Source organism: Penicillium taxi (genome assembly GCF_028828555.1).
Source record: "Penicillium taxi strain IBT 34144 chromosome Unknown utg000005l_segment0_segment0, whole genome shotgun sequence".
Classification (NCBI taxonomy): Eukaryota; Fungi; Ascomycota; class Eurotiomycetes; order Eurotiales; family Aspergillaceae; genus Penicillium; species Penicillium taxi.
Genome location: NW_026643207.1, coordinates 4105888 through 4124629, shown reverse-complemented (window position 1 = coordinate 4124629; position 18742 = coordinate 4105888). Strand labels below are relative to the sequence as shown.

The following is an 18742-nucleotide window of genomic DNA, read 5'->3' as shown; positions in this document are numbered from 1 at the left end:
ACGGGTCTTTACTGGCATTTGGGGGTTTCTTTTTTTCAATTAATTTACCCCCCCCTTGTTGGTTATGTTTTAGAGAGACGATATGATGGTAATGAATGATCATGAACTGAATCTGAGAATCTGAATCTATCTGAATCTTGAGCAAGTCCTACGGTGCATAGTTGGCGAGTAAACTATAAACTTGATTGAATCGAACTGAGCCATGGCCATGAACTAGTTCTGATAAACGACCATTCACACTTGTAAACTCCGTAGCAAGGAATCTATCCAACCCCCAAGTCTATGAATCAAAATCCCAGACCAGACCAGACCAGACTCCAACCCGTTCCACCCCAGCATCAACATGCAATTGCATATGAAAACTTAAAGGAAAAAAAAAAGTACAGAAAAGCTTTCCAAGCCTAGCTTCCATTCCGCTTACCAGCCTGAGTGAAAATCAACTGCCAAATTTCGAGCCATTGCCGCTGCTTATAGGAAAGCGGGCGTTGCGGGTTCCGGAATGTAGACGCAAGCAGATCACGAAGACGCGTGTTGAGGACTTTGAGTGCAAGCATTGATTTCCAGTCTCGGACTGCGAAGCGAATTCTGTTTGCATCTATTGAAACGACGCCGGAGTACATCTACCAGCAACCAGAATTAGCATCAATTTAACAGCATAACAGATGAAATGAGATGGAATCTCTAGTATCATACCTTGAATTCAGCATCACCGCAAAGTAAAGCAATGGCAAAATCATCCGCAGCACTCGTCTCATGAGCGTTCAAGAGCCTATTCCTCGCAACCATGATATGATAATATGACAGCCACTTAACTGCCCAGTCAGCACGCTTATTGACTGAAGTAGGATGCAGCGTAACAGATTGATTGTTAGCGACATTGCGCCATCCCTTTCCATCGCGCGTGATGAGTTTAGGGTAGAAGCTCCAAGAGACGACCGAGTTGACGACGATGTCGTTTGCGCTGTTTAGATCGTGTTCTTCTGGGATTACGAAGAACTGTCGGTTTCGACCGCCAGAGCGTGCACTACAGGGAATTATAGTATTAGTCTTTGTCGTATGAGAGAAGAGGGTACACTGTAGTAGCTTACCGGTTCAGTGCTGACTTTTGAGCTGGGTCTAGGCTTATTAAGCCTGCATCGGCGATTGAGACGATTAGCTGAATTTTTACGTCTTCGATGCTTGTTAGGGATTGGATGCTTAGGCAGTTTTTGCGGCAGAAGTTGAACTCGTTCGTTCCTGGGGTTGTTCGTGCGCGCTTCCAGCCGCAGTATGCATTATAGACCGTCAGTAGATCGGAGTCACCTGAGAGGGTTAGAGAGATGAATAGCGAGGAAGATTATCAGTACGTACCTCTTTGAAAGGAGTTTCGGGCAGCATCACGCTGTGAGTTGGAGCCCATGGCGCTGACGAAAGGGGACTTTGACGAAAGGATTGCAGCGATGCTAACGGCCGCGTCTAAGCATTTGAAGAAGGCGCCGTGAATAATCAGTTTGCCTAGGAAGACATCCAGAGGCAATTTCGCTAGCTGCATTCCCAGAGGTGTCATGCTCTCATTGCTTGTGAGTGCTTTCACTTCCTTCAAAGCGTCAATGGCGCGCCGAATGTTCTTAGACGATGGCGGGTCTAGTGCTTCGAGGAGTGTTGGTTCTACCTCGCCTAGTTTGCAGATTTTGACTCTGAGGACTAAGTCCTGGAGAGAGAGTCGAAGGATTTCAGGCGTCTGCTGCTCGGCGAGCTGTGTTTCATATTAGCGGCTGTCGATATCTTGGAGAAACGCTTAACTTACCAGGCTGTCATGTCGATGCTTGGTGAAAAGATGGAAGCAAATTCCATTCTGTACTCGACCGGCTCGACCACGTCTCTGCTTAGCGTTTGCTCGAGATATGAATGACTCGACCAGTCGAGAAAGCTGTCGTCTTTCATCGAACCTGAACATAATTAGTTAGTATATCTCATCCGAGTGAAGAACAGTTGCGAAAACATACCGCATCGTCTTCTCCTTTCCTGTATCAATGACAGCGGTGATATCTGGAATCGTGATACCTTTCGAGGAGTTAGTCCCAGACCACCAAAATAACTAACGAATTACGAACCTGTCTCTGCGATGTTTGTGGCAATAACGATCTTTCTCACGCCTTCAGGAGGTACGTTGAATGCCCTCTCTTGGTCTTCACTCGCAATCGAAGAGTGAAGGGCATGGACGATCCAGTCCCTTTGGAACGTGGGCTCTGCAAGAAGCTCGTCATTCAGACGACGGATTTCCGCCAGACCAGGCATGAAGACAAGGATGGCTTTGCTGTAGTGTTCCATCTCTGGAGCGGTAGCAATTTTAAGAAGCAGCCTTTTGATAAGCTGGTAATCCATTCGGTATTCGTCCAACTTGGCAATGGTCTCACGAGTCTGCTTGGAGTACCCCTTAAGACTAGCCTGAAGTCCAACAGTGTCTTCGGGAGCATCATCGGTCTCGTCGTCATTTTCCCGTTCCCGCACGGAGTATGAATTGTCTTCTGACAACCGATAATTCGTCATCTCTACGGCATCTTCCAGGTACTTCATCTCAACAGGGAACGTCCGGCCAGGGATGTTCAAGATCGGTACCCCGTCGAGATAATTGGAAAAGCGCTGTGCATCAAGAGTTGCCGACATCAGGATGAGTTTCAGGTCGGGACGCTTTTGCATCAAACGTCGAAGCACAACTAGCAGGAAATCGCTATCAATGGTCCGCTCGTGGACCTCGTCCAGGACAACGTGGGTGATGTCCTGGAAGTCATCAGGCCGCTCCAGCATGCGAACTACCACACCGGTGGTTGCATAGAAAAGTCGGGTCGACAAGCTGGTTTTGCTTTCCAGCCGAACGGCAAAACCGACAAGAGAACGTACGGTTCCTACATCGTTTTTGTTCTCACCCATCTCTTCGCTGACTCGTCGAGCCAGCGAGATGGCTGAGATTCGACGCGGCTCCGTCACATAGACTTTACAAGGCCGGCCATGAAGCATCTCGTGCTCGAGGATGTAGGATGGAATCTGTGTACTCTTTCCACTACCCGTTTCACTGCAAATGATCACGGCGCGATGGGTATCCAGGGTAGACAGAATGTCGTCCTTGAAATTCCAGATTGGGAGGCTCATTCTGCCTTCCATCATGCGCTGGTAAGATGGAGTTGATGCCTTCTCTATCCAAGCTTCTCTCAGCCGTTCATCATACTCAGCGGGCTGATCACGAGTAGGTCCTTTAGAGGGACTTCCTGGCTTGCTAACTCCGTTTCTCTTCCTGAAGTTATCAGACAGGACAATGTCATCCTCAAGACTGCCTTGGTTTTCTTGTACCAGACGCTTCAGTTCCTTGGAGGTGGCAATGTCCACCTCGTCTTCCTGGGCCTTCTTCAAATTTGAAAGCTCTGTCCACAGATCTCTCCACACAGGAGGCAGTCGCAGATAGGCTTTACCTTCCTTAGAATTCTGGGGAAATAGAATGACTAAAGCAAGAGTCGACACGTATCCCTCAGCCTGCTGGGGATTTGGCGTCGCGAGTGTATCCATCGAAACGAAAGTGGCTAGAGCATTAGACTTGTGGGTGATGTCTTGCACCACAAGCTGGAGAGGGGGATCCTGATGCTTGGACCAGCGCACCTCAACAGCCTTCCTGTTTTGGTGACTCGAGGAGGATATGTCTTTGTAGACAACCTTGGATCCGGAGTCTCTTGCCTTGCAGGCCTCTTCCAGCACTCTCCGTGGAGTCAGACCTGTCCATTTTCCAAAATCACGAATTGTGTATTTAGCCTCCGGTGCAGAGGTTGGAAGAGATTTGTAGTTGTCCGCCTCACTGTTGAACATGTCACCAAGAAGGTCGTCCATTTCTCCTACTGATGGAACTGTCCATTCTGGATTATCAACCTCTGGATCTGGCACGGGTTTAATTTCTTTCTTTGGTAGCGCATTCCGTCGCAGAAAATTTGCGTCTTTTCTCAGATCGATAAGCTTTTCCTGCCAAAGAAATTCCGCTTCTTGACGCTCGAAAATGACATCGCGTTCAATCTTTGAAATTTTGTGTTGCAGCTTGGCGATCTCCAGATCATTGGCATCAGTTTGGACAGTGACTACTCCACGGCCTTTTTTGCCCTTTACTGGACGATCAAACAGATCCGGATTAAGGGCGTAGAGTCGGGTTTGCAGCTCTAACCATTCCGGAACCATGGTGTCTGGATCAATTGAACTGTCCGAGTCATAGACTAGTGGAGGTGCGGCCTTGGACGCTTTCCAGTCAGCTTTTGGCTTTTGCTGGTTGTTACCATTCTGTGTTTTATTCGATGGCTCCGATTCTAATGAGGGTTAGCGCTTTGTGCTAACAGAAACTTCAGAACCATGCTTACCGGTCATCCAGGATGTTACTAAATCTTCATCTTTCTGAGGGCGGGAATTTGTTTCGGTATAAGAAGGAAGATCCTTCTTATCACTATGCATCGCCAACCATTCCAGCGACTCATCGAGGTTCCATACAACCTCTCGACTGACTACCGTAGGGTTACCTACAAAGTACAAAAGGATGTGTTTCAACGCGCCCTCAACCTGGTCTCCCGAGAAGCCGAGCTTGAGGAGCGTCTCTTTCAATGTCCAGAGCTTTATGCAAAGTTCTTCCTCTGAGATTGCCTGTTTGAGATTGGCGCTTCGAGTATTCGACGTGATGTATTCGTATTCTTCCGCACCAGACAATTCAAAGATTCTGTCTTGAATCTCTGCCGGCAGCCATTCAGTGAGATTCAATGTGTTTGACTGTTGTCGAAGGACCCGCCGCTCGGTATCCAGCTTTGTAGCTTGACGCGCAGCATCGCCCTTGCATTTGGCGGCGTACTTTTCAACAAAGATTTGTAGCTCCGCCTCTTCCAAGTGCTTTTCAATTTCCTCCGGGGTGTAGTTTTGTGATGAGGTATCAGCTTGTGACGTGCCCGCAGCTGGTGGGAGATCTTCTGTGCGCTCGGGCAGCGATTCGTTCTGCGGGGTGGATAGGGCTTCTGTAACAGTTGATGGAGGTGTTTCAATAACCTCTGACTTCGGTTTAGATGGAATAGAGACAGTTGCAAAGCCACGAGCGGGGTTGGAAGCTGGCTTCTTCTTCTTCTTGTTATTCGGCGGCATTGTAAAGACAGGAAGGCTGCAAAAGCAGACGAGAGACCGGAAAACCGGCAATATGTTTCAATTGCACACAGTAATCAAACCAAGAAGAAGCGCAAAGTTTAAAAATAGTTTATCAAAAAGCCAGGTGGGTTGGCGGAAAGTTGGCTGAGCTACTGTGTACTGAGCTTTTGAGATGCCTGGAGACCGGGACCCACACAAAAACCAATTAATGACATCGAAACAGCCCACCATCAAATTCCGAGGTTCATCTCTCTCTCTCACCCGATTCACCCCATTTCTTTCACCCCCATTTCCCCGTATTGACCGATCATGGAAGGTATTCCATGGGAACAGGTCAAGGCTGGGGATCTGGATGCCTTGCGGGTCGCTCTCTTCTCGAGTTCGACCTCGCGCCGGCTCCGGGCCCTGCAAGAACTTCGCGACAAGATTGGTAAGTATCTCACAGCCCTATTAGGAAAGAAATAACCATACTGATACTTATTCTAGCCTCTGACCTATCTTTGGAAACTCACCATGATATCCTAGCGCTCCTTTTCCACACATATCCTCTCTATGTCGACCGATCATCCCGACATGCTGTCCAAAAATGTCTGACCTCCCTCCTCCAGACACCATCCGCCACCGAACACTTAAAATACCTGACTGAGAATCTCAAAATTGAGGCGGCCAAGCCTGGTCTTGCCCCAACCAATGGGTTCGTGTTGGTGGAGTGGTGCTGCGTTCTTTTGCAGCACGCCAGCGAAGACAAGGCTACGCCCTTAGCCATTGTGCTCGATCTGATTGCTGTAGATGCCAAGGCATTAGAGAACTGCTTTGCTCATAGCCCAAAGATACCAGTGAGACAATCTGCAGTTCGGGTGACTAGGCGTGCCCTGCGCGCAGTATTCTCAAACCAGAAATGGGGTGAGGACGCTGTGCGTCAGTCAGTCAGCCAGTTGACAACAGATGCGGCGGCAGGATTTAAGAATGCGGTGATGCTCGGTGTCATTTGTGGTGTTTGCGCACGATTGCCCGATAGGAAGTCTATTCTCGAGGAGTCTAAGAAATCCATAATTGCTTTTTACATCAAGGAAATAGTGAGCTCAAAGTCTGCGGTCCCTGCCCACGTGGCAGATGGACTGTCTGACTTCTTCAGTTCATTTGTGACAATGGAGGAGTTGAGCACTGAATTGGTGCCTCCGATGGAGAAATCTATGCTGAGAGCACCAGAGGTGATTCTAACAGGCGTGATTCCACCATTCTGTGCAGCCTTGCCCGAAGACATTGACATCTCCGAGTTGGTACAGTCTCGTCTTTCGAAGCATTTATTGTCTAGCATGAAGTCAAATAACCCGGCTATTCGCCAGGGTGCTGCTGTTTCATTTAGATCTCTGCTCTCTCGTTGCAAGTCTGAGGCCTTGGTTCTGAAGATTACTAGTGAAATCATGAGTCCGCTGAAGACAAATAAGATCACAACTCCTGAGCATCGTGTTGCTTACGCACAAGCGATTGCAGCTGTTCCGTCATCTGTGGAAGCCTCGAAAGAGATCGTACAAGGGTTCGGCCCTGTCTTCTCTCGGGAGTCAAATGAGCCTGCCTTGGAGGAGGAGCTCAGGTCTTTTGGCAAGCACCTCGCTTTCCTCGTCCAGTCCAATGTCAAAGTTAGTGATGACGTTATTAACACCGTCGTCAAGGGCATTTCCGACAAACGAGTCCCATTCCGAAAGGTCTGGCAACTCAATATTGGAGAAGTGCTCTGGAAATCTGATATTGCGGCTCTGAACAGTGCCGAAATCGAACCATTTGTCACCAAATTCCTCGCCAAGATGAAAGATATGTTTACTGAAGTTGCCTCCAACCCTCTTCCCTCAGCCCAGAGCGGTGCATTGTCATCTGCATACGTATTTTTGGCTCTGTTTGAACGGGTCTCTAACATCGAAGGGCCAGACAGGGCCACTTGGGAAGAAAAGGTCTCTCAGTCCTTGACTTTAGGCGCTAAACCATCTTTCCTTCTGAACCCTAAGGCCTACTCAAAAATGAGCTCCCAAGCAGAGATTCAGTGGCTTGTTAGAGCCCTCGCAGCTGTGACCTCTGGGCCGAAGTTTGCTGGCGCTGAAGACGCAGCTAAGATTGCCTGGGCCCAAGCCTTCATCTATGCGATCACCGGACCTAATCTGCCGTCAAAATTCCGAGAAAGTGCTGCCGAAACACTATGTGTAGTTTACTTGAAGGATGTCGCATCTTTCGGACGCGTTATCGTCAATGCCATCTGGGCTTGGATTCATGCATCCCGTACCGGCGAGAAAGAATCGGCCGCTGCCTCTGCGCCAGGAAGCGAGCGTCTTCTTCATCTGGTACTGAAAGCGATCTGCCCCTCTTCAGTCCCCAAGGAAGCATCTGAAAACTTGGAAAATTTGCTAATCAAAATTATTGTTCTTAGCCGACAAGAGTTGGTTCCGAATGCTTCATGGATTGACTTGTGTCTGAGAACAGGGACTGATCCTGGAAATCTTGTTCGCGCCCATCCTGCTGATTGTATCAAGCAATTAGTAGGTGTCAATGAAGACCCCATCCAATCCACTGTACCGGATGTCAATTCTGCCGTGTGGACTGCTGCAGGTGATCTGGCCTTTGTGGCTCCCGATGTTATGATTCCATGCCTTGTCGATCAGATCAAAGAAGATCTAGACGGTGCTCGTCTTTCAAAGTTTACTGCTACTGATGCTGCCATTTCTCGAACACCTGAGGGTACTGCCTTCGTTGATGTGCTCAGTAGTAAGTCGAAGCAGCCTACCTTCAACAAGAGCACTAAGGATTATGATACTCTGAAGTGGGAGGAAGAACTCAGAGCGCAATTGGCAGAGAAGAAGGGACAGAAGGCGAAGAAACTGACTGGCGAAGAACAATCCAAGGTCAGCGCACAACTTGCGAAAGAAGCCAAGATTAGAGCAGATGTTCTGCAAGAAGTGAAGCGGATCGAGCGAGGTGCTGGCCTTATTCGAGGCCTCGCAACTGGACCTGCTAACGATCCTGAGGGCTGGATCAACACCGCTGTCAGTTGTTTGCTCTCTCTTGCCCGGGCTGGTGCTGGACTGTTCGTTGGTGATGTCGTATCCCAAGCGTATGTCGTCTGTGCGAACGAATTATCTTCGCGTCTCGGAGGTATTAGGCCCTTCATAGGTGTGGCAACTCTGCGAGCTATTGGTAATACTAATTTGCCAGCGTCCATGGAGTTGGAGCATCTTGGAGAGCTTGTGACAAGAATTTTGTACCGCTTGCGATTCGCATCGGAACAACGGCCCCTTGATATTCCATCTCTGGCCTATATCTTCCCATTGATTTCCATCATCCTGTCACGTAACGGTATTGAAGAGGTCAAGGGAGAACAAGAAGGCGAGCAGGTTCTGCTTGCCCTCGAGTTCTTGTCCTTCCATTCTAGCTCCTTCTCCGATACCCGCCTTCCTCGTATTGAAGTTATTCAGCAACTTCTTTCTGCCATGCAAAGATATACTACCCACTACAAGCTGATCAAAGACACTATGTTCGATTTCTGCCGATGCATATCACCCAACATCAGCCCCGCGGAGCTGGAGACCCTCTTGCAAGGTTCCATCGTTCCCGATTCATCTGTTCGGACCTCTGTACTTCAGGTCATTGAAGATGAGATTGATTTGACTGACCTTGACTTCTCGGAATACATCTGGCTGGGCTGCCACGACAATGTCGAGGAAAATGTAGAGATCGCAGAAACCATCTGGGAAGTGAATGCACTCGAAGTCGATGACTCTGCATTTACAAAAATCATGAAGTATCTTGACTCCAAGGACACCCAACTTCGAGGTGCTGCCGCTCGTGCTTTGGCCCACGCAGTTGAGCTTGACAAAGGCAAATTCGCTGACATTCTATCTCAACTTCAAGCGAAGTATGCAGAGGATGTCAAGCCGAAGGCACCCGAAAAGGATGCCTACGGCATGCCCAAGAAAGTGGAAAACACCGACAACTGGGAAAGTCGCAGCGGTGTCGCACTGGCCTTCAATGCTATCACTGGCCTGTTTGATGGGGAACAGATTATCTCTTTCTTGCGATTCCTCATTGAACGTGGCCCCCTGGTTGACAAGAGCTCTGCTGTCCGATCTCAAATGGCAGAAAGTGGAAAGTCTGTAATCGCTCAACGAGGCCAGTTGAAGGTCGAGGAGCTTATGAAGCTGCTTGAAACAACCCTGGAAACCTCTGACAAAGCTACTCAGAGCTCCGATCTGCTGAACGAGGCCGTTGTCGTGCTTTACGGATCTCTAGCAAGACACTTGAAGGCCGATGATCCTCGGCTGCAGGTCGTTGTCAAGAAGCTCCTTGCTACACTTCCTACTCCCTCTGAATCGGTGCAATCCGCTGTTTCAGAGTGTCTGCCGCCATTGATCAGACTCTCTGGTCCGAGTACGGCTGACTATGTGCAAGAGATGCTCGACCAGTTGCTTAACGTCAAGAACTATGCCACCCAGCGCGGTGCTGCCTATGGTCTGGCCGGAATTGTGAAAGGAAAGGGTATTTCGACTCTCCGTGAATTCCGCATCATGAGTTTACTCAAGGAGGCTACCGAGAACAAGAAGGAGTCTCATCACCGACAAGGTACTTTCCTGGCTTACGAATTGTTTGCTTTTGTTCTTGGACGTACCTTTGAGCCATACGTCATTCAAATTGTTCCTCAACTGCTTGGAGGCTTCGGCGATCCCAGCATTGATGTTCGTGATGCATGCTTGGATGCATCAAAGGCTTGCTTCCAGAACCTCAGCTCATATGGCGTGAAAAAGATTCTTCCTACCCTTCTTGACGGTTTGGACGATACACAATGGCGCAGTCAAAAGGGAGCTTGCGAGTTGCTGGGTGCCATGGCTTACCTTGACCCTCAACAGCTTGCGGCTAGTCTGACCGAAATTATTCCCCCGCTTACAGAGGTCCTTAATGACACGCACAAGGAAGTCCGCAACGCTGCAAACCGTAGTCTCCAAAGATTCGGAGAGGTCATTAGCAACCCTGAAGTCAAGAGCCTGGTTAACGTTCTTCTGAAGGCCCTCAGTGACCCGACCAAGTACACGGATGAAGCCCTAGATTCTCTCATCAAGGTTTCGTTTGTTCACTATCTGGATGCCCCATCTCTGGCACTGGTTGTTCGTATTCTCGAGCGTGGTCTTGGTGACCGTTCAGCTACAAAGCGCAAGTCTGCACAGATTATCGGCAGCTTGGCCCATCTTACAGAGCGCAAGGACCTTATTTCACACTTGCCTATCATTATCGCTGGTTTGAATATGGCGATTGTCGATCCAGTTCCCACTACACGTGCTACCGCTTCGAAGGCTCTGGGTTCGCTTATCGAGAAGCTTGGAGAGGACGCTCTACCAGACCTTATTCCCAACCTCATGGCAACCCTTAAGTCAGACACTGGTGCTGGCGACAGACTGGGATCGGCTCAAGCTCTCGCGGAGGTCCTTGCGGGTCTGGGTACCACCAGACTCGAGGAGACACTGCCTACCATTCTTCAAAACGTTTCCAGCTCGAAGCCTGCTGTTCGTGAAGGCTTCATGACCCTCTTCATTTACTTGCCCGCTTGCTTTGGTAACAGCTTCGCCAATTATCTCAGCAAGATTATTCCGCCTATCCTGGCTGGCTTGGCTGATGATATTGAGTCAATCCGTGAAACTTCCCTCCGGGCTGGTCGTCTCCTGGTCAAGAACTTTGCTACCAAAGCCATTGATCTCCTGCTTCCCGAATTGGAGCGTGGTCTTGCCGACGACAGTTACCGTATCCGTCTCAGCTCCGTTGAACTGGTTGGAGATCTCCTCTTCAGTCTTACTGGTATTTCCGGCAAGTCGGAGGCCGACGAAGAGGAGGAAGAAGCCACACAGGCTGGCCAATCTCTGCTCGAAGTGCTTGGAGAAGAACGGAGAGACAAGGTCCTTTCGGCCCTGTTCATCTGTCGCTGCGATACTTCGGGCTTGGTCAGAACTGCTGCCTTGGGCGTGTGGAAGGCTTTGGTCGCCTCTCCCCGAACCCTCAAGGACATGTTGCCGACCCTTTCTCAGCTCATCATCCGTCGCCTCGGATCCTCCAACATGGAGCAGAAGGTTATTGCCAGCAACGCCCTTGGCGACCTCATCAAGAAGGCTGGAGAGTCGGTGCTTGCCACCTTGTTGCCCTTGCTTGAGGAGGGTCTCCAGACCTCGCCTGATGTGGATGTCAAGCAGGGTATCTGTATCGCTCTCCGCGAGCTTATCAGTTCTGCCACTGAAGATGCTGTGGAGGATTATGAAAAGGTCCTTATCTCTACAGTTCGCGTCGCTTTGGTCGATGCAGATGAGGATGTGCGAGAAGCAGCCGCCGAAGCCTTTGATTCTCTACAACAGATTCTGGGCAAGAAGGCTGTCGATCAAGTTCTGCCTTACCTTCTTCACTTGCTGAGAAACGATGATGAGGCTGAACAGGCGTTGTCTGCCCTGCTGACCCTCCTAACGGAGCAGACTCGTGCTAACATTATCCTGCCGAACCTCATCCCAACACTACTTACCCCGCCTGTTTCTGCTTTCAATGCTAGGGCTTTGGCCTCTTTGGCCGAGGTTGCGGGTGGAGCAATGACAAGGAGATTGCCTAACATCCTTAACACTCTTATGGATGGTATGATTGAGACCACCGATGAGGGACTCCAGGAAGAGCTCGCCAATGCCTTCGATACCGTATTGGTCTCTGTCGATGAGTATGATGGTTTGAACGTCGCAATGAACGTGATGATCGGGCTTGTCAAGCACGATGATCATCATCGCCGGGCTAAGGCCGCTCTCCATCTCAACAAGTTCTTCTCGGATGCCGATCTTGACTTCTCGCGTTACTACCCAGACTTGATTCGTGTTCTGCTGGTTTCTTTCGATGACCGCGACCCACAAGTCGTCAAGGCAGTGTGGACCGCCCTCAGCGGTCTCACATCCCACATGCGCAAGGAGGAGATGGAGGTTCTGGCCGTCCCGGCGCGCCAGATGCTGCGGCAAGTTGGTGTGCCGGGCGCAGACCTCCCTGGTTTCAGCCTGCCAAAGGGTATCATGTCTATTTTGCCAATTTTCTTGCAAGGTTTGCTCAATGGTACCGCTGAGCAGCGTACCCAGTCGGCTCTTGCCATTTCCGACATTATCGACCGTACAAATGCAAACTCGCTCAAGCCTTTTGTCACACAGATCACTGGTCCACTGATCCGTGTTGTGTCCGAGCGGTCAGTTGACATCAAATGTAAGCTTTATCTCTACCCATGTCGATATTTCAGATGCTGACGCTACATATCTAGGTGCTATCTTCTACACTCTTAACAAACTGCTGGAGAAGATTCCTTTGGCTGTCAAGCCCTTCCTGCCCCAGCTTCAGCGGACATTTGCCCGTGGTTTGGCTGATACGACTAGTGAGACTCTGCGCAACCGTGCAGCCAAGGGTCTTGGTATCTTGATTACGTTGACCCCCAGAGTCGATCCTCTTGTTGCAGGTCAGTTACGCATATTGAACATGTTACAACTCGAGCAGCTTGCTAACATATTAACATAGAACTTATTGCCGGATCAAAGACCCCTGATCTCGGTGTTAGAAATGCCATGATGAAGGCTCTCCAGGAGGTGGTTGGTAAGGCTGGTGCTAACATGAGCGAGGCATCTCGGACAGCTCTACTGGCTTTGATAGATGATGATGCCAGTGATCAGACCGGTAAGTGAGCTGCCCATTATTTGATGATACCAAACTAATGAAGAGAAATTCAGACTCTGTTGCAATCACCAATGCCCGCTTACTTGGTGTACTCGTCAAGGTTCTTCCCGCTGAATCTGCCATTCCTCTTATCAAGTGTGTTTTTTTTTTCCTCTTAAGTCAGTTCTCGTTAATAAGTACTAACACACTTCACCCAGGAACCGCATTCTTACCGGAAAACTGGCGCACTCTTCTGTTCTCGGCTTGAACGCTCTCTTGGTCGAATCACCCGACACGCTGCTGGAGCACTTCTCTACTGAGACACCTTCAGTCATCTGCCAAGGCATTGCAGACAGTGATGTATGTTGAATTTCTCTAATTTTTTGTATTAGGCACCTGCTAACAACATCGATAGCCTTTCGTCGCCGAGAACAGCGTTCTCGCCGCTGGAAAGTTCCTTTTGTCTGAAGATGGCAACCACAGCTTCGAGACACTCAAAGCCATTTTCGAGGCACTGGCGCTTGTCATCCCACTCGGTAACCCGGTTGATGTTCGCCGATTGACGCTGGTGGTCATCAGAACTATCAGCCGTCTCCACCCCGAGATGACTCGCGCTCACCTGGCTCTGTTGGCACCGCCAATATTTGCTAGCGTACGTGACGTGGTCATCCCCGTGAAGCTGGCTGCAGAGGCTGCTTTCCTCTCCATCTTCTCGGTGGTTGACTGTGACAGCGAAGTTTTCGACAAGTACATGGCCGGTCCCGGTGCATCCCTGCCGCCTCTCCCGAAACGCAGCATGGGCGACTACTTCAAGCGTGTGGCCATGCGTCTTGCTAACCAGGCCCGTGAGCGCCGCACTGCTGAAGGTGGCGAAGGTGGTCTGGGCTTGTCTAACGATGAGATAGAGGATGAGAAGGAGGTGTGGAGTATTGGTAAGGTGGACCTGGGAAGTGACGCATTCGCTGAGGATTAGTGAAGAGATAGATTATTGCATCCCAAGATGGCAGTCTACCAATAGATAATCCCTTGGGCTTATGTTGTTATATTTTCTGTTTAATTCTGAAAAAAGTTTATAAGGGTTAAATATTCGTAATCAATATTACATTTTGAGCGGAAAGATTTTTCTTTATAGATGACTTGCCTAAATGGGTAGTACATATTTATCATGTGACCATCGAAAGACTCAAGGTCACATGATCATGCTTCAAATTCGATATTTCGAGACTTTGACGATAACAAAAGGATTAGATTAGAGTGGAGACTCCAGGTCAAGCTCACCAAATCATAATTCCCCAGATTCCGGCGCTAGCCAGTAAAATTTCCCAAAAGAGATTAGGGCTTGGGGTGCAGCCCTAAGTGGACAACTCGCTTACGGCACATTAGCTAATCGGCCCGCCCAACTTCTCACTGTCTGATTTCCCGTCGAGACGCAACGAACACCTGCATCCGCCAACGACCGTCGATACGCCGACATCAAGATGTGAGTGCTACCTGCAATTTACATACCGAGAGAATTTATACACCATCAATTTGATTGTCCTCGAAATCCGATTACTTTGTGTGGAGAGAGAACGCAGTGGAGGAGGGGGCGACATGATCTCGAAAACATGAATTTGTGTGCAATAGAGGCTGACGTTTGGTTTTTTAACGCATCAGGGTCAACCTTCGCACCCAGAAGCGCCTCGCCGCCTCCGTGGTCGGCTGCGGCAAGCGCAAGATTTGGCTCGACCCCAATGAGATGAGCGAGATCTCCAACGCCAACTCCCGTCAGACTATCCGCAAGCTCGTCAGCGATGGCCTCATCATCCGCAAGCCTGTTACCATGCACTCCCGTGCCCGTGCTCGTGAGCTCAACGAGGCCCGCCGGATCGGTCGTCACCGCGGTCTGGGTAAGCGCAAGGGTACAGCCAACGCCCGTATGCCCAGCCAGATTCTCTGGATGCGCCGCATGCGTGTGCTCCGTCGTTTGCTCGTCCGCTACCGTGCCGCCGGCAAGATCGACAAGCACCTTTACCACGAGCTCTACCACCTGAGCAAGGGTAACACCTTCAAGCACAAGCGTGCTCTGGTTGAGCACGTAAGTCAATCCTCTGATGGAAATCTCCAATACATCCCTACATGATCAGCATATGCAACATATCCATTTCCTTTACGATCTCGAGACTACGAAACAATCAACTGACTTTATATTTTCTTTCATACAGATCCAGAAGGCTAAGGCTGAGCGCCAACGTGAGCGCATCCTCAAGGAGGAGATGGACGCTAAGCGTGCCAAGAACAAGGCTCTCCGTGAGCGTCGGGCAGAGCGTGTTGAGGCCAAGCGCAACGCTCTGGTCGGCGAGACTGAGGAGTAAATTCTTCTAAAAACCAATTTCGTTGTTTAAGGTTTTTCTCGTTCGGCGGTGCGGAGCTTGGAAAGCGGTTTCCTCGTGGAAAATAAAAAAGATTCAACTTGAAACTGAGATAACGTCACCATAATGAATCAATATCCGGCTTCTCTTTCCTGCCAGTAGCATGTTTCTCACCACCCTTTCATTCTTGGATTCGACTGTAACCTCCCAAGCATCTAATTACCTGGACTGCCGTATAACTTTGAGCCGGTATCTAAGTTTTCCTTGATACCTTCTCATGGTTGCACGGTGCATGGAACCCATACTACCTGGATATGCTACAACAGCATCCCTGTGCCAAGGAGAGCATAACATGACTTGCACAGTTACAAGGCCATCTCAACTGTACCACCTAGACAACGAGATCGCGGTCCATTCAGTTTCAAGTGCCATCATGGATGTCCACGGGTACCTATGGTACCTAGAGTTGACTCTTCATGTTAAAAGTTATATCATTCTTTTGACTTGACATCTACCTAGGTACATTCAGTTTTATGTAAGGAACTAAGGGATTACTGCCCAAGTAGTAGCTCGCCACAGTTCCGATTTTGAGTTATACCTAGGTACAGCCCTGGATATAGACAGAGCCCAGCTACTGACTACAGTAATCTTCAGTGAATCGCTCTCCGCAACTGGTCCCTGCCTTTCCAATAACAACGCCATCCTGAACGCTATAAATTGTAAGCATGCAAAAATAAACTAGACATATGGCAAATATGATTGAGGAACAAAGCAGGAACCTTGGCAGAAATCACCAAACCGAGTAAATACGCTTTTTTGGTGTTTCGACTCTATTATGGAGAAGGGTGATGAGCCGGATTGTCGAACCTGTAGAATTTGGAATATTCCTCCATAGAGTGGCAAGATACTTGGACAGTCAAGCTCGAAATCAGCTTGACCAATACACACATCGTAAATCTTTCCTGGACACGACGGGAGATGAAAGAGGCATTTTCGAGAAACAAACCTGTTGGACGTTCTTCTACGATATTTCAAGAACAGACATCCCTTTCTACACACTTTCAACCTAGTCAAACCAGTCGTAGATATTCTCTACAAAACTTCGAGCAATTCTGGGCTTATTTCCCGTATCAATGAAGAATTCTAGGTTGTGATCTAGATGTGCTGAAGTTCGAAGCCTATCTAAAAGCGTTATATCACACCATTGTCGAAATGCAGCTTCAAGGGAAATATCATCTGATCAATTTGATGCAAGCCACTCACCGTATTCTTTGATCTGCCTTTCTCTGCGCTGGGGCTTTGGCGGTGGGCCTAAAACAGAGTTACTATATGTATTGATCAAGCCGATTTCGAAATAAATGTAATCGGTATCGTTTGAATAAACTTGTAAAAGCTCATGTACACCATTACGACGTCAGGTCTCATGAAGTATCAGTCTCAGTTCCTGGCAGAGATAACATTTGAAACTGTTGACATAGATGCGAATAAAGAGGATGAGGAAAGGTTGTCATTCCTTCCAAGTGTGACAAGGTGAAATGATAAACGAGTCATATCATATAAGAGAGGTACCGCCGTAATAAATAACCGAGTCAATGTCAAGGATGGGTATAGCCGCAATAATTTTGAAATGCTGGAAGAAGAGTAGAATGATGCATCACAATTACCTCGTCATTTGTTTGACTTATCTATCATTGATCAGATGAGAGTGAGAGGAGAAGGAGGAGCAATAGGAGCAAAAAGAGGAGAGAAATTGCTTGATTTGACCTAAACGACTTGTTATGTTAGATAAATGAGTAAGTTGTATACCTTGTTTATAATGAAGCATTGTTCAGTGAAGCCAGTGACTGCTGAATATCGGATTGTAGCCGTGCAAGGAAAAAATAATGGCGGCATCCAGTTCCTTATGTTGTTGGATTTTGAAGTCTCGCCAGTTCTTGTCTTATCTGGATCGACCACATAATAAATTACATTACGTAAGGTAAAGATAAGCACATGGAGTCAGGGACTTGAAAGAGAATGGAGTGGTTTGATGGTAAGTCACATATATGAGGGTTAATGCCCGTGAGTCAGGGACTTAGAAGGGGATGAAGACAGATGGAAGGTGGAGTGGATGATCCATAACCAGGTTCCTAATATGATGGAGAGTGATAAATAAAAATGAAATTTGATCTCAAAATTGGAATTGGAAGAAAATGGGGAAACTTGGAGAAGAGTGAATTGGAGGAAAGATTGATGTGGTACTGACTAGAGTCATCTTATACCAAACGATACAAAATGACAAATTACGACACACAGAGCTGCACTAATGATACAGCTCATAGGCAGAAAGCAAAAAATAAAAGCTCAAGGATTCAGAATAAACAGACAAGGGTAATGGGGAACAAGAAATAGAGATACCATCAGAAGAGAGGCGATATCATCCATCTCACTTCGTCACATGGGTAATGGTGGCAGGAAAGAGAAGCAATTCTGAGACATCAGCGCAGTATTGATCAGTTCTAGCTTAGGTACGGAGGCTTGCTCCCAACCTGTCCAGCATATACTGGTTCTCATCATATTTGTCTCGAGGAGCTAACTCTCCTGCCCGGTGTAGGGACTTAGAAGGACGAAATATAATGAAAAAGACCCGGTCCCAAGGGGTGACGATAGGACAAAATAAAGAAAAAGTTGAAAAAAGAAAGAGAAGGAAAGAAAAATGTGGGAAGAGAAGGTATTTAAAGGATTGTTGGGCAAGCGAGATGACCAAATAATTAGCTCAGATGCCCATCACTTACGTAGTGTTTGTCTAGATCATACTTCCAAATCACTCGTCCCAATTAGGCAATATATTGATACTTCAGTTGATGACGCGAACAACTCAATTTGTGACTCCTGACCGCGGCTTTTCCGAAGTACATAAGTGGTCGCAGGTGCAGGGTTATAATGATAAAAACTGGCTACCACTATATCCACAACACACTATAGTCTAGTGGTTAATGCCAATAAAGCTGCCAACCGCTGACTTGGGTTCGAGACTGACTCTCGGTAAAACAAAACTGTCATACAAGTTTTATAGGTCTCTAGTCAATAAAGCCTCACCCCCAAGGATCAGCCCCAGATCTGAGGTACACTAGAAACTGAATTTTTCCTGAGATTTTTTTGATCTCCTCTATTTCTAGCTTCAGTTTTTACCCTTGAAACGAATTTGGTGGCGAAATTGCGTGTCTTCAATTATTTCGAGGCAGCGTATCTTGGGAAGTAACCTCAATTTAGCTTGAATAATCTTGCAATTTGATTCTAGTAAACATCCTAGGATGATAAGATTTATCATAGCTTGTAAAAAGGATCGAGAACCAGTAAAGGCGATAGCATTTCTCTGTAAGCATTTGAATTCCTTATTCAAGTCTCAAAACATCAATCATATACAGTCGTTGATAAAATTATTTCTCTCATACAACGGGGACGTGTACCCGAAGTCATTCGAAAACCCAAAAACTCCAAGGGTATTGAATGACAGAATAAAGAAGGAGTAAAAAGAAGTAAGACAAAGAACAGTCAAGAAAGGAAGGAAGATCTAAAGGAAGAAATAT

General features: G+C 48.0%; 2 protein-coding genes across 2 annotated transcripts; one reads left to right on the top strand and one right to left on the bottom strand.

Annotated features, from left to right (window-relative positions):
- Window positions 1–401: 401 nt before the first annotated feature.
- Window positions 402–5133, bottom strand: N7495_008818 (putative ATP dependent RNA helicase; the record flags this gene model as incomplete). The annotated part of the gene is made up of 8 exons (XM_057211469.1): window positions 402–620; window positions 694–1024; window positions 1089–1302; window positions 1351–1735; window positions 1787–1928; window positions 1986–2043; window positions 2094–4319; window positions 4371–5133. The coding sequence occupies 8 exons, from the start codon at window positions 5131–5133 to the stop codon at window positions 402–404; spliced, it is 4338 nt and encodes a 1445-aa protein (XP_057061012.1).
- Window positions 5134–5442: 309 nt separating this feature from the next.
- Window positions 5443–15176, top strand: N7495_008817 (putative translational activator; the record flags this gene model as incomplete). Its single annotated transcript, XM_057211468.1, has 10 exons — window positions 5443–5563; window positions 5620–12381; window positions 12437–12628; window positions 12688–12843; window positions 12897–12978; window positions 13041–13182; window positions 13238–13741; window positions 14250–14302; window positions 14479–14899; window positions 15027–15176. 10 exons carry the CDS (start codon window positions 5443–5445, stop codon window positions 15174–15176), a joined length of 8583 nt encoding a protein of 2860 aa, XP_057061011.1.
- Window positions 15177–18742: the final 3566 nt, after the last annotated feature.